This window comes from Leptonotus elevatus, chromosome 2 (genome assembly GCF_054856555.1).
Source record: "Leptonotus elevatus isolate MCC_2025b chromosome 2, RoL_Lele_1.0, whole genome shotgun sequence".
Lineage (NCBI taxonomy): Eukaryota > Metazoa > Chordata > Actinopteri > Syngnathiformes > Syngnathidae > Leptonotus > Leptonotus elevatus.
The window spans coordinates 25,463,507-25,480,194 of NC_141240.1; the positions used below are offsets into that span (position 1 = coordinate 25,463,507).

At 39.6% G+C, this 16,688-nt stretch overlaps 1 protein-coding gene across 5 annotated transcripts in view; it reads right to left on the reverse strand.

Moving 5' to 3' along the window:
* Positions 1-717: 717 nt before the first annotated feature.
* The window catches only part of agrn (agrin), a 247,915-nt gene continuing 231,944 nt past the window's right edge, over positions 718-16,688 (reverse strand). For 4 of the 5 annotated variants that reach the window (XM_086067093.1, XM_086067094.1, XM_086067096.1 and 1 more), the window contains 5 exons: positions 16,241-16,424; positions 15,526-15,616; positions 8,174-8,398; positions 5,302-5,405; positions 718-2,919 (listed from right to left, as the gene is read on the reverse strand). In XM_086067093.1, coding sequence (XP_085923219.1) covers positions 2,759-2,919; positions 5,302-5,405; positions 8,174-8,398; positions 15,526-15,616; positions 16,241-16,424 — 765 coding nt within the window. In that variant the 3' untranslated portion in view covers positions 718-2,758. Of the gene's footprint in view, positions 2,920-5,301; positions 5,406-8,173; positions 8,399-12,295; positions 12,329-14,842; positions 14,867-15,525; positions 15,617-16,240; positions 16,425-16,688 lie in introns of all 5 variants that reach the window. The other variant, XM_086067097.1, reaches the window with a different exon arrangement.

A 16,688-nucleotide genomic window follows, 5' to 3' on the forward strand; every position in this document is an offset into this window, starting at 1 on the left:
TTAAACATTTTTTAAAAAAAAATTCGTCTATAGCCGTTAATGGCAGCAAATGAGTTAATCAACAGCCAAATGGAATAGTCTGTTTAGCATTTCAAATTGCACATAAAAGCTGAAAGAGATGTTTTTTTATACGGAATGGAAAGTCAAAATAGAAATGAAGAAACATTTGAGTTTTTTTTCCTAGGCATTTCATACAAGACGTTTTTCTTCTATTCTCGGTGCAAGTTCTGTTTGATTTTGATGACATCCACAAAATTGGCATTGTTGCATAATTCAATTTTTCCTAACAGGTTGTGCCCCATTGGTTGCCCCTCCTAAACTGTCTATACTGTCCAACCCTCTGTAATTTATATTATATTTATTTAGGAATTACTGTACAGCACATTTGTGTCAACTGTTTAAATACTATTGCACCCCGAAAATTTAGTTATTTAACATAAAACTCCTTAACTCCTGAATTGTGATTGTCATATTGTACTTATTTTGTGAAACCTCTCAATTGAAAGCTTTTTTTTTTTTATACTTCATTCACTTCTTGATTGCTTGGTTTTAAATCTACCACAGTACTATTAAAATAAACATAAAATAAAAAAAGCCAGCGTGTTCAAACATTTCTGGACTTAACTGCAGAAAAACAAGTGTGCATTTTAGCATCTTCATTTAGAAAATGAATAAAATAACATTTTAAGGTCCCAAAAATAAACAATAAGACTGACCTCCATTTTGGTTGACATTTTATTTCATGATGAGGAACACAAGACAAAGGTCATAAAGTTAGTAATGTTCAGGTCATGCCACTTTTACTCGGTGCACTGCCCTTTGAGGAGGTTCGTGACCAGAGAGTAGTTTACATCCACTTTTAGATATAAATAAGGAACAGAAGTGAGGAAATGAACATTATGCTTGTATTTTTTCCGTCATTATTATTACTATTATAAGGGGATGGAGCTTATCAATTGGCTAAAGTATGGATGATGCTTCGAGTCAAGGTGACCAGTGGCTTTAAAGGCAATTTAAATCATGTGGCTTTATTGTTTGGTGAAACATACAAATATACATATATTTTGAGGTGTTGCCACCCGAATTGGTCAAAACTAAAGAACAGCATGGTTTGAAGAAGATATAAAGAGAGTGAGTGCTGGAAAAGGGCTTCCTGATTTCACCTGATATTATGCACGACAGTTATATTATAGCTTTAGTGACATCCCTCCCCCATGTACATTTATCAAAGTGTGGTAGAAGAGACATGGCTCCAGTGTATATTACTAAAAAAAACAGACAAACAAAAAAACAAACCTCCACAGATAACACATTTGGCTAAATTTACACTTAAAACAGGTGGGCTGTACAAAAAAAAAAGGTTGCCGTTAAGAATGTAAACAAACAAGACAGTTTGCTACTCGACCACAAAACAGGCATGATTTTGTTCTAGAATATATTGCCAAAGATCTCATATAAAAAAAAAAGATATCAGTCAACACAGCTTATTGTGGTTCAGTAACTCATTGCATCACTGAATGTTACAAACCCATGCGCTACTACATTTTGTTAGTTAACATGTAATAATCATTTATTTGTGGCTGTTATGGCTTCAACAAATGTCACAGTCTCTCTCAACAGCCAGATCCGATTCTTCCAGGAACGCGGAGTATAAAAAAAGGAAATGAAGACTCTTGCTGTTTGTTTGTTGATGGTTGCCAGGCAGGATACATCGCAAGATAATCGTCTCTTTCTCCTTGCATTGCTCATTTTTCCCATCCGCCCTAAAAACAACTTTTCCCCTCGTGGACTATTCAAGGTTCCTGCATAACATCGGGGGAAAGCTTCGGAAAGATTCAGGAAGTGAGCCAATACTTCTGGGAAAGATCAACACTGCATATATCCATGCATTAATGGTGGTTAGCATGAGTGACCATTTGTTGATTTTTATTTTTATTTTTTTAAAAAGAAGAAGAAAAGAACGCACAGTTCTCTCTGAGGAGAACACACCTTACATATTCACAGTCTCTGGTATTATTTATAAAGTCTATATATTTTTTTATTTATAAGATTTTATGTCATGTCTTGATGTGTTAGAGAGTCAGATGGGCTTCAGATGCGGCAAATATCAGTTGTAATTTTAATTTCTTTCTTTTTTCTTTTGGTGCTGTGAGTTGAAGAGTGATGTGAGTAGATGAGTTGTTGTTGTTGTTGTTGTACTTTCTCATTGTAGCAGCTTGACTGATCTCAAAGAGTCCCGTGAGGGAAATACGATGGGCTGGGAGGTGGAGAGGGAATGCAGTATTAAATAATATATATGCATACTGTATATATTATAGTATGTGAAGAGAATATTTGGAGAATGTAAGCGACAGATATGGCACGATGACAAGGGTTTACGAAAAATCAACGCCAGAGTTCAAGTAATGAGCAAATTCAATAAGCAACGTTTTTTTGTTACCTTGGCGACGGATTTAACAGCAAAATTATTATACTGAAAATCTGTTTTATGTGTCGATTAAAAAAGGCAATGGACATGTGAATGGAGGTGTAGATGAAAAGAAATTATGAAAAAAAAAAAAGAAGAAATTTTTAAAACATTTTCTTCCCATAAAAAAGCAATGAAAAGTATACAAAAATACAAAATAATTACAGCAGGAGACATGGGTGCTATGGAAGGAAATGGAAAGGGTTGGGAGGATTTCTTGAGTATTTACTGATTTCTTTCCTCATTTCTCTCAGTGTTTTTTTTTTTTTCTTTCTCGCCCACTGTGCCTGCTTATTGGGCGGCTGGACAGTGTAATATTTGGGGGCTGTTCAAGGCGTCCTCCACCAGGTGGAGCTCCACGCCGTCCACCACCACGTCCTTGATGCAGCCCACAAAGCCCGTGCTGTAGGCCTTGGGCAGCCGACGGGCCACCGACACTTCTTCCAGACCACCTGAGTGAGGACAACAGCATAAAAGATGAGAAAGCCAGTCATTGCACATAGAACACACACGCATTATACTAAAGACACAATCACACTCTCTGTCAATACAAAAATAGTAGTGGCGGGAAGTAACTAAGTACAAATAGTGTCTTCACTGTACAGGGGATTTTGAGTGGTGGTGGGGCCAATGGATGGACCCGGTCGCCCACCTGAGGGAGGCCAGGGGGGCTTTTAGACTAGAGTTAGGATTTCAAAATAGGGTTTTAATTAGGGTTAGTGTTTCAAAGTAGCAATAGGGTTTCATTAGAGTTTTAAGCTAGATTTAGTTTCAAAGTAGGGTTTCAAACTAGGGTTGTATTTTAAATTAGGATCTGATTTCGTCCCTCAATGACCGCCAGAGGCGGGGCTTAACAGTACAGAAAGTGTACGTCACTTTCGTTTTAAATTAGATTTATGGTTTCAAAGTAGGGTTAGTGTTTTAATTTAGGGTTTTAAACTAGGATTAGGGTTTCAAAGTAAAGTTAGGGTTTCAAATTAGGCCTTTAAACTATAGTTACGGTTTTAAAGTATTGTTTTAATTTAGGGTTACTATTAAGCATAAGTACGGTTTTAAACTTTCATTAGGTTAAAATGCAGGGTCAATGAAATGTTTTAATAATTAATGAATTATTAATATACATTTATTCTCCTAATCTCCCTCTTCTTGGCCGATTTATGCGCTACTGTATTAATTCTTGCACTCTTATACGTGAATGGAATTTTAGAAAGAGCTCTCAGTCTGATGCAATACACTGCAAACTGCAATCAGAAAAACGAGGTTGCTGTTAAATAAACTACCTCAGAGTGTCAATCAAAAGTAAGCATCATTATCTTGGGGAAGGCAGAATTTGAGATTTCTATGACTAAATTGGAAAGCAGCCATAATGTGTTTTAATCTCCACGCGAACAGACAGAAATGGTTATTCTCTAATATGAAATTAGCAATTTTGTAATTCAAAGCAACTAATTCAGTCCATTGTGCTTTCTATTTTCGCACCTTTTTAATTTAAATCCAATTTGAAATGAATTCGTATATCCTTTGAGGAGACACAGTGACCCAATTGGCTTCTGTTTGACGCCTCCTATTCTCCTACAATATGTTAGATGGTGAGTTATGCTTTTGAGTCAGCACACTCAAACTAGTGTACTTTCTCAACGTCTTAGAAAGTTTTTATTGAAATATTCATGATGTCCTACTGGATCACTGACGACCCCCCCCCCCCCACACACACACACTTATCTGCTGGGCTCAGAGTTCACTTTCCAGTCAAAAGCTCTTTACCTCCGCTGTCCTGCCCATCTTAATCGGATTGTGCACCTTAGAAATGGGGGATCGACAGGCCTAATTTCATGCGCATTACCGTCGAATTAATGGCGGATGGTGAAAAGGGGATTAAAAAAAAAAAGGGCCCTTTTTGGATTGGAGGATTATGTATACTTGCTGCAGGGCTCAGTGCTCCAAAGGGACTTCATGTTATTACTTGAGTGCAACAAAACACCTCCATTATTTCGCCCAAGCTGCCAAGATTTGGATCAGGTTGGTACACGGTTTCAATTGAATTTTATTTCACTCTTTAAAAGAAAATAAATGAAAGGGGGCAAAAATAAGTAAAAACTTGTTATATCTGCCCCCTGATCAAAAAAAAAATAAAATAACACAAAATGAATGACAACGAGCGGTCAAGATGCTTTCAATGCAACAATTCTATAAAATAATTCAACAGCATGTCCTCTTTGTGCTATATATTTTTTTCCTGTAATTGTGCCATTATACACACAAAATACAAAAATACAGATAGACTGAGAAGATTTTGTTTTACAATCCAGATCGTTCCACAAACTGACACCTTGAGTTGAAATAAATCGTTATTTTTGTTTTGTTTTATATTTAGCTTTGGAAAAAATGTCTGCTCCCTTAAAAAAGATTTGTAAAATTTAATGATGGGCTTTTCCCATTATTTTAAGGCGGTTAAACTCCAAAAATGTTTTTAATAATAATTATAAATAATACATTAGTGTGGTCTCTGTATCCACAACCGAAAACGACACAAATAGCACGTTTGTGTAAAAGAGGGATGGGTTCGGTATTGGTTTTGCCAGTACCCCTCCACACTTCAATGCAATAGGTCAGGTCTGGAACAATAAGACAATAACATAGCATTCTTGTTCAATGATTCTTTAACCTTGTGTAACACGGCTACAGTTTGGGATACCTTAAATTGAGCATATTTTATATGCGATTTCCATGTTAAATGTTCATCAATAATAATACCTAGAAACTGCGTTGTGTCGCCATTCTCAAGAGCGAATGATATATTTTGTCCATTTGGCTATCTAAGTGTGGCCACCTACCCAACCAAAGCGCTCCGTCTGTGTCCAGCTGAGTCGCCGCCAAAGGCGATGATCCCGTCACTGCCGCCTCGTTGCCGACTTGTAGCGATCCATCTCGTAGCGCTCTGCGGACGACAGGGCTGTTGTTCAGAAGCATGCGCGTCATACTCAATAGCTGTAAAATGTTCTTTAATTTGATCCGAAGCATCATGACTCCACGGCTCCGCTGGCAGCACACTAAGCACCCCCATAAACGCCGGTGCCAAGCAGCATTCGAAACGGGCCCGCCTAGCAGCTAACAGATGCCGCAGGAGTTAGCGTTCATACAAGGTGGCCCCCGTACTAAGCGGTAGCATACACTCAAGAATTGTGACGACGGGGATCATTTGAACCCACTAAAGTGTCATTCCAACAGAGGGGGCGTCATTAAAACGGCAAGCGACACCGATTGCGGCAGTATAACTACACATGCTGTGATTTACACCAGCGTCAACGTTCAAATGATGTCGCGTGCCTCTTAGAGTGCCAGAGATGAGACGTGAACCGATACTTAGCTTGGTATGGCTGCTGAGCGATCAATTATTGCTGCTTTATTACACAATGGAAGCAATGTAATTATCCCCCGCACTTCAATTTGCAGCCATGTTGAAAGCTAATGTCCAGCAGGCTGAGGGTGATAAATGGGTCATGCTCACGTTTCAAGCAGTTAATTTGTTTTTAATAACAGAATCCTTTCATGTGACATTGCCATGCACAAGAATCACTGCTCGCTTCCTTTCTATTGTAAAAGCTCGCACTATAATGAGCTGCACTTTTGGCTTTGCCGAGGAGGTTGTCGGTCTACAGTGTTTTAAGTATTGTGTGGTTAGGATAATTGTCCACAAATGAACATTTGAAATAAGCACACGTTTAATCCTATTGAATTGAATCTCTCTGGCAATCTAAGATGGCATTGGGTCAATCTTGGTACAAGAAATATTGCTTGAAATTTTGTCAGCAGTGCAGCTGTCATGAAAGCACTGTATAAATAAAGTCAAATTAAAATTTAAAGGGGAAGTCAGGCCCAATCCTTTTAATTTTTGTAAACAATAATATGCAGCACCACTAGTATAAACATGGTATTTTGATTAATATTGCGTTAGTGGAATATGAGCAACAAAATCGACCTGATTTTATCCATCTCAGGGGGCGGTCATTTTACCAATTGCTGTCAAATGAAAATTACATAACTAATCACATCTCAACTTCAGAAAGCAGGCGTTGTCATTGGTTGTTACCTGAGCGGTGACTAACTGTGATGCCATTTTCTGTTAACAGCAAGTGGCAAAATGGCCGCCCCCGAGATGGATGAAATCAGGTGGATTTTGCTGCTTGACAGGGTTGGGTAAATAAAATAAAATGATATATTGAGATTCCTTTTCATAGCCCAATATCGATTCATAAAACCATGAATCGATATTTTCAATACGCCCCTCAACATAAATTAATGTGCCTTCTTGCCTCAAGGGGAAATTTTGCCACTTTATTTACATAGTGCTGTGGTTGTAATCGATTTCAATATTATTTATTGTTTTGATCAGGTCACGTTCAATAAAATATACATGATTAATGTAACTGCATTGGATTCAATTTTAAATGTAAATATAATTTTTTTTCATACTAATGCACCAAGTAAGAGCAAGAAGTTTCTACTGTTTACAGCATTGGTACTTCTGAGAATGTCTTCCATATAAAATTTAAATTGGTACTCCATGAAATCCTTAACTGAATCGAAAATCAATGTGAATCGTGAATCGAATCGAAACAATTTTGGAAATCTGAATCGATACCCAGCCCTACTTGACATACAACATATTATCCACCCACCCGTCCATCCATTTTCTTAACCGCTTATTTCTCACAAGGGTCGCGGGGGTGCTGGAGCCTATCCCAGCCGGCTTTGGGCAATAGGCGGGGTACACCCTGAACTGTTTGCCAGCCAATCCAGGAGAACATATTTTAAATAATATTTTGGGGTTCCAGCATACAGGATGTATATGCAAGATAAGAAGCCGTAATGTCAAATAAAGCCCGATTGGAATCTGATTTAATTCACTTAAAACCAGTTTATACCCAACAACAGTCTATTTTCATGTAGCATTGATACTTATAAACTCTGAAAGCACACAAGTTTATATTACCATGCAAATATATTGCATTTTCGTTATCATTAAATAATCTGTCTTTATAATCACATATTTGTAATTTCTTGTACCATCATATTACATGAGATTGCGTTGAAAAAATATTAAAGCCATGGCTGAGGTCTGTGCTCTCTGGGTGCTCTGTTCTATTCATATACAGTAGATTACATATATGAATGTGGTACAGCAAAATGAACCATATTCTTCCACAAAACTGGATTACCCAAAAGGGAACGCACACAGGCCACTCAAGGGTATAAAAAGCTCCAGGTTTGCCTCGCTTCATCTAATTAGTAGTAATCTGATTAATTGCAAATGTGATTTAGATCGAAATTCCCAAAGTGTGTCATCAGCTGTCACGCTAGGAGCGTGATCTTCAAGATACATTTGTGTGTGTTGGGATTCACTTGCACCATGCAATTTTAATGACATTATTATTTAATTTTCCCATGTGGAGCCTAAGTGCTGCTGCATGTTCTTCCTTCCTCAACATTCATTAATGCATCCATGGAATTTGATCTGCGCTTCGCACTCAAGCATGACCAGGCGTGGAAATAACCTTAATCTGAGACTAATCTGTCAACTCGCAGCGCATCAGAGGAATGATGCAAGGGATCGCAGCGACAGGAATAGAATATGGATGAAGTGTAATCCCATCAAAGTAAAAAAAAAAAAAAGAAGCCTTCACTGGCTGACATGGCACGACTCACCTGCTAGCCTTGATGCGTATCCAGCGGTTGGTGTCGACGCGCACCGAGGAGCGCAGCACCACCGGCTTGGAGCCCAGGTCGTACATCATCTGAACACGGCCGTCCACGATGGCCAGGGCGATGTAGTCGGAACGCTCCACGCCCTTGCCGCTCCACAGCACTAGGCCTTGAGTCGCCTCTGTGCGGATGCTGAGCTCGAATTTGTTCACGAGCAGAGCCTTTTCACTGGGGGCACAACATTGGGGGCGTGAGTGACATGTTGATGCCTTGCAGTCGCTGAAAAGAGTTGTGAGGCATGTGAAGCAAGGCAGCTTTATATTTTTGTCAGTAGATGATACAATTCGGAACTGGAGAAACGTCAACCTCAAATATTTGTTGACAAATATATGTTATATGTGACCTCACTAGTCTAAACATGACATCCTGATTAATATTACATTTGTGGAATAAGAGTTATGAAACAAAATCTAGACATTTGTATCCATCTCAGCGACCAATCACAGCTCACCTGTTTTCTGAAGATGAGCTGTGATTGATGTCATCTTCAGTCGATAGCAAGTGGCAAAATGGCCGCCAGCTGAGATGGAAAATAACGGCTGGATTTTGTTGCTTAACTCATATTCCACTAATGCAATATTAACCATAATAATAAATATATTTAGTCCAGTGCATAGAATTTTATTGTCAACACAATAAAACCCCTTTAAACCTGGGAGTACGAACCACTGCCAATAGATCTCTCTTCAGTGACATGTGTTTTGCTTTTTCTTTGGCTTTTACTGAAACACTCATTTCAAAAGATGGCGTATCCTCCACAGTGCTTTTTATGAGAACAATTGTGAGAAGAAAGGAAGGCTATACCCCAAAAGTTGAAGTGGACTTCAGTCTCCAGTGTCACCCTATGAATTGACATTGATCAAAGTTACGCTTAAAGTGTGCCTCAGGTGAACCATTTCAAGGTATTGACGGGGAAACCGAGCAATCTGGTGTTCTCATTTCTGTATCTAGTCTTGTATTCGCCAAAAATAATTTCACAGGTTAACGCTAATGTCCGTCACCATGTTGGGGGTGGATATGACATCGCCACGTTGACAGGCTGTCACTTGCACCCATTAGTTACTATTAAGTGATATGCCAGATAGCTTCCTTATGGATGTAAGTCAGTCATCTAAACATGGATATTTATTTATTATTATTTATTTAGACGGAAAAGATATAACCTGACCCAAACAGACAGGCTTCCAACGTACTTACGGTGGGAGATTACCCACCTGTCAGCAAACAGGCGTCATCAGTGAGGAATTGACGGACCTTCCGTCAGTATTGACTCTGGAGAGTTGCGAAAATGACTCAGAAATGTCGTGTTAAATTGGGGAGACGGCTGAGCTAAGACGGTTTTCAACGTGGTGACGTCATGGCAAGTATGGATGCGAACATGAGCCGTCATGGCGTCTTGACAAATACGTTCTGTTATTATAAGCTTGCTTTAAAGTAGCACTAAGGAACTTTTCAACCTTTTCATAACTCTACTGATGAAAACATGGACTTAAAACTAGTTGAATGGTACCTTTGCCATGGTTTGAGGGAGTCTATGATTTTTACTGGCACTAAGCAACTTTGAGGAGAATGGTAGGAACACTGGCACACAAAAAACTATGAAAGTGCTGACTGCTTTATAAGACGAAAGTCAATTTGAATGTTGACGCACGATTACTGCTTTCCTGGCAGAAGCTGCAAAACAACTGAAAATGTTTTCTGAGGAGACAAAAAAAAAAAAACCTGGATAAAAAGGCTGTCAAGGATCAACATTGGCCTGGCTTTCACTCGCTGGCGTGAGCTAAAAAATGATGCGATACGCTTGTCCTCATGGAAAATGTGGTCTTCCTTCAAGCATAACATTACCGTTTTTGCCCATATGGCGCCGCCATAATCAACATAAACTGAAAGTTCCTTAGTGGTGCTTTAACACAACCAGTGTAACAAAAAACACGTTTGGATGCAATTTTTCTTGCTAAACCATATATTTACATTTCTCTTTCTGAGCACCCCAGGTACAATTTAGGGGACATCATTCCACTTTTAACAGTGGTTAGCTCCTTTTTAAACCAATGTAACAATTACAGTGTTAAGATGTTACTTTAATACATTATCTGAGACAGTTTTTTCTTGGATAGGATGATTTCTGTTTCTATTTACGGGGGAAAAAAGTTTTCCATGTCAAAATCAAAATTGCCCAATGTCTTAGAACTGACTGACTCTGAATATAAATACTGTTTTCTCTCACTTTTCGCTGGTGATACATTCGAAGGTTCTCTGCATAATACGGGGCATATTTTCCCGTTCCCGCTTAAAGCTGCTATATGGAACTTTAGTAGTCTTCCACACCAATTCCAAGCCAAGCATTTCATTGTGTTTCTCGAGTTTTTGTTGTCACACAGGAACAGAAAGGAGGTTTCCGCACAAAATTGGAACCATACAACTATCCGAAATGATGTCTTTGTAAGATGAAGATTTAAGATTTCGTGACAATAAAGAATGACTAATTAATCATATGAGCTCCATCTCAAGTCGTTCGTCCATGTTGTACTATATTGTTGATGTGAGGGCAATCAGAATGCAGACCGTGCTTCAGTGTAGCAGGGGGCTGTCTGTCTACCAAGCGGGAGTTGTTCACAACCTCTCTTCTTGTGTCTGTTGATGTGTCTTCAGTGGCATGTTTGATCTTCAGCCTCTTGCCTGCTCTGGGAGGGGGAAGATAAGATGCTATCCTGTAGAGGCACTGCACGGAACGGGCAAGTGTGCACTCACAATCACCATAGCAGTATGTAAAAAGTTTTTACATAAAAACAAAAACAAAAACAAAAAAATGCCAGCCTGTGCCTCTTCATGTTTTCCCGGCGGAGCAACAACGGACACATCTCATGAAAAATCCTACCTACTATTTGTTGGCATGTATGTTCCAATGTACAATTTTGTGTGCATGCCATCAATCAGCATCTGTGCAATTGTTAGCACATCTGGCACGCAGCTACAGTATAATCCACCTTCCTCAAAGGGTATTTAGACACAAAGACAAGGTGAGGACAACAAACAACCAGTGACACATGGATGAAAAAAAACAACAGCAAAGAGCTGGGTAAAACAGATTAGACGAGACAGACGACATGACACAGTAGTCGGCGTGAAAAACAGAGGCTCATGGGAGGGCTTTTTGTGAGGAATAAAAGGGCTACACTGTGAAGTGCAATGAGGCAATATTTAGCTAGTTTGTCAAAGAACAGCAATAATGTGGTTGACCTCAGCAGAAAAAGTTACTTTAAAAATGTTTTTTTCATTTTATTTCTTCTACTCTGAATACAAATATAATGTTTATATTTCATTTTTTCTTTTTCCCATTTCTCGTCTTAAAAATATGTCCCAGATGTAAAGCACATTCATTATCTGAATCTGCTGAGGTTAACAGAAACACCAACAAAAATGGAATGACTTAAAAGCATCATATTTTTTTCCCATTAAGAGAAAAAAAAACACAAAACAAATAAAGCTCAGCGAATCCTCTTCTGGCAAACCCTCAAATAGCTTACAGGGACCAATAAATCTCCATCCGAGCAGCTTGTCAGTGATAAGTTCAAGGTTATTAAGTGAGCTGAATATATCATGAATAAAACAACGGCGCGCACACGGGGTTTGGAAATCTCATATACGCTGCTGACTTCCAAGACCGGTACTGTGTCGTTGCTTCTGTTTTTATAAATGGTTGGATTTTATCTACTTCTAACACGTGTTCAAATTCTCTTCAAGCATCTTCCTCATTGGCCCTCGCCTTTTAGTTTGACTCTAGGTGGCAGCAGAGTGTAAAATTCAGTAAGGAGTGCTCTGATGGGAGCCTGGAGGCTCTGGATCCAGTTCTGTGCTACTATTGGAGCCTTGAACTTGGATACAGTCAAGTGTGTGAAGAGGTTGGGCGTGACTCATACTTGTAATTCTAGCACAATGGTTAAGACGATGCTGCATCCGCGGAGGGAGATTTAGCCCGGTGAGCGGATAGGGTAGGTTTGTCTCAGAAGAAGGATGGAAATGAGAAATAAGAGACTGCAAGTCTTAAAGCTCTGCAAGACTCACCTCTGCTCAGACGGGTTCTCCACAGACTCGGGACTTTGGGGAAAGGGGGGGGGGGGGGAGAGAGTCAACGGCATGCAAGGTAAGCGGAGAGGCCAGAAGGACAGAGGAGAGGGAAGGAGGGTTGTTGTGAGCCCGTTGGGGGGTTCACAACAGTCTAACGTAGACTTAAAGCTGAGAAAAGCTGCTGCTCCACTACAATATCTAGCATGGCGACTATCTATTGTGGCCACAGGAGTGGGTATGTTGAAACGATTGATTGATTGCTGACCATATGGAATTTCTATTATATGGAATTTCTATTATTTGCATCAGAAACCTTATGTCAAAAGTAGCGGCAGCAATAATGGCTGTAAATAATACAGGCCCAGTTAGTCTGCTGTCTGATGTTGCATAGTGTAAAAATGCAGTCATAGAAAAAGTGCATTACAATGTCGCTTCAAGTCGCATTTCTTGCTCCCAAACTCAAGTCCACTGACACACTGCAATCTGAATGTGATGTCACACAAAAATGGCGTCCATATCCAATGCATCAAATCCATATATCCTTAGTCTATACTGCTTAGGGTTCCTGTGAGAATTACTATGTAGTTTACAGTACTGTATTTCACTATGTCCTCTGCATTCATTGTTTCAGTGAAACTTTATCTAACTATCCAAGGCTGCCCAAAAAGATTGCTTTGATTACCAGGACTGCTGATAGTCAAATTTTCGATTCCCAACAAAACATATTCTACCTTATTATTGTCGTCAGTCATGTGACGCCAATGCGAGAAAAATACACCAGATATAAACAAAGCTTGTTGTGAATACTACATATGAGTAAATCAGACTGATGGCAAGGAAATAGATTGAGGTTGGCTGGCAAATATAGCATGCAGGCACTGAATTCAACTGGACTTCAACGACTGCATTCATATTGTGACGAACTCTTATTTCACAAGAACCAATACAATGCAGTTACTTTATTTTATTACAGCTGATTTATGCAACTGAATACAAAACAATTAGTCCACAGTCTCAGGAGTCTCTTTCTTTTGCTTTTAACGCAGCTTTTGAACAATTCAGAGGGTCTAATTGGTGAAATATAATTACTTCTTGGAAATTGAGTTTATTGTAGGAAACTAAGCTGTTTCCTGCAACCTGTAATCATTGCATTAATTTTTGTTTTCCTATTTCAACAATCAAGACAATTCACCCGAATGCCCATCCCTTAGTGCCTCAATCGCACTGCAACCATGAAAGGAGGCTCTCCAGGGCACCACTATTGGATCAAGGTGGCTAATGTGCCAAAATGCCCTGGGAACAAGCATCTTTTAAAAGGAGAAAACGTCAAAATAAAGTGTATTCATGGATAGCGTCTCCACCTAGCACAAAGGCCTTATTCAGCCAGCAGCCAATTTCCTCAACAACTACTTGTTATAAACGAGGCAAGTATGCCACAGTGTAACATCAATTAACTTGAGCAGTAAATGAGACACACTGGTCAAAAAATGGGGTCAAGTGCCATAGCAGCGGGGAGTCATCGCCAGATATGATTTGTCATTGAAATAATGGGCCTTGAGCCAAATCGACCTCAGCTTTTAGATGCGGGCAAAGCCAGCTTCGAATGGTAGTACCATTAACCCGAGGTGAACGTTTGACTTTGCGCCCTCGCTGAGCACTTAATGGCCTTTTTGAGAAATGTATTCATTTCCGTAACAAAATCAAATCAAGCTGAATTGATCCGTGCACCTGCAGAGCACTGTGCCTCGGCGCCGCTTACTTAGACTCAAATTCATTGAGGCTCTGTACTAAATGTGACATCCATTAAACTTTTGACTCAAAGGAGCCACTGTGCCCCCCTCCTGTTAAGTGAGATTGATGCCTGTGGATACACACCGCAAGTGCTCTCAACTGGAGGGGGGCACATTTGTGATTAATATGTTGCTGCCTGTATCTATGGCCTGCATTGTAAATGATTTATTCCTTATAACAGATATTTGGAAAAACGAAAGGTCTGATTCCAGTAATGTTTTTTTCTTACTTACCAGGCTAATAATCAGGAATAATAAACTGTACAAGCACGAGAAACTAGGTCAGTATATCTTCCTCTTGTTTTTCAAGGGGGGTCTCCTTCATGTTCCACGATCCAGCTAACAACATTCAGTGTAAAAATGCATGGCAATTCATTTTTTGTACGGACCATGCATAAAATATTGCACATTTCCAATAAAGCAATTCATTTTCTCTGGGCTACGAGCATAACGCTTATCATGCACACATTCATGCTTCTCTTTGCATTGGACAAAAAGGATTTAATGAAACTGCAAAATGTCTTGAAAATAACAAAATCTGTCAAACTGAAAAATGGAGTTGGACTGAATGATTGGATATGTATAGTTGGGATGGTTATTGTCTGCATGTAGATGAGAATATGACTGAAAACTGGATGTTTTTTTTAGTGTCTTCGGTTATGTTAATTATCCAAAAAATGGACAGTTTTGTTGCTGTTAGTTAGGCTTGATTTGAAGCTGGGGCAATTTCCCAATAGACATATCGTCTACTTACTCTGGGATCTCATTGGTCAGTTGGCTTTGGTGGAAAAGGAAAGACAGTGAGGGACATTTAATGTGAGAACAGACACACAAGGACAGAAGAGGTCAAGACTTACACTGGACAAAGCAAGCAACACACAAAGACAGACAGTGTTTTGGGAGCGAATTACGCAACATTGTTTGTTATTTGGGCTGTGTGTTGACAAATACATCAAGCCATTTGCACTCTGTTCAGACATTGTTTCTAATCATCCCTGTGGCAAACGTCATTCTGTAGCAGTACAAATGTCAAAGCAGCAGCCTAAAGGGACACAACCTTTTGTTTTCTTCTTGTTGTAATACTTCCTCTACGAAGCTCTTTTACATTGATGCCATCAACTTTGTAAAATCACAAAATGCCAGATCGTGCAAGTCTCCCACAACTGTCATTATGCAAAATGACTACATAGCTTACTCAGGGCAACACTTTGATTGTTGAATATCTTGGTAATGAGTGAAATTGTGTTAAAAGAAGCCCTATTAGCTCGCTGCTTGTCCCCCTCAAGCGTGTGAGCTGATGATATCATCAAGCTTGTCATCACAGCTTCGTGAGGGTGGGGCGATAGTCAGAGGGTTTATTTGGGTAATATGGCAATTAGGAAGTGATTGTAGCATTAGGCTAAATAGATGGGTACATGCTCTTTTCCTCTTCCTTACCTCCTCGTGACGGCGTTGTGGTATTCGATGAATGTTCGCCCGTCAAAGGCAATGGCCTCAGTCTCAGTCCCGGCAGATTTCTCATAAATGGCTGTCAAGGAAGGGGCAGAATAGGAGAGGGGCGGGGGGTTTGTTGAGAGGATAAGTTCACACCGATCAATAAGAGGGAAGGTTCAGTCATCAGAGCCGACACGGGAGTGCTGGTGCATTTTTAATTAACTTAAAAGGGACAGACGGCCACGTGCACAAGGTTAATGGCAGAGGCAGGGAATGTTTTTGTAAGATACATCGAGCCTCGGTTCATTTGAAGTTGTCAGGCAGACATGATAAAAGGTACATGGAGTCAGCTCATGGTGAAATGACAGTTCACGTAATCATTACCCCAAATGCTACTTTAGTTTAAGGATTAACTCCATGTAATATTGCCTTACTATGAGCTGCTTTTGAAGAAATCTACACATTGAGCTTAAAACATTCAAATGGACTTTCATTGTTCATTAAACATATTAAAATATTAGCTCAACTCCACTCATCATTCAACTTGCTCTTGTGAAAGTTTGAAATTGTACACAAATATTAAGCACTATAGTCTCCATACATCCAAGATTTGTTCTAAACACTTTCCAAAATCACCACAAGAAAAACAAATATTGCTGCATACATTCCAAAAATATGGCAACAATAAAATAGAGCTATGACGGACCAAGTTACTTACTGTTCTGACAGTGCCCCCCAGAGTAGCCACTGAGGCACACACACTCATAAGTGTTCAGCTGGGGGTTGCAGCGCCCCCCATTGTGGCAGGGCTCCCGGGAACATGCGTGCTCCTGGAACATGGCCAGATTTTGGGAACGCAGGGCGTTCTCTTCTCTGAGGATGGGCGTGCCCATCAAAATGATCTATTGCAAAAAAAAGTCAGACAGTCAAATCAGTTAATGCCAAGTAAAGGGGAGTTTCTTAGCACTGCATAATGTTTGTTATTAATCTAGCTTGGTGAAAAACATAAATCATCGTCCATACTTTGCTTCGGTGGAAAATATATCATGTTCATGTAAAATCACATAGAGTACACCAGTGAAGGAGAAAAAATAATATAGGCATCAGATATTACAATTTGTGTTCATGCATCACAAAGTGTATGTTAAACTCTACATCACCCTGAG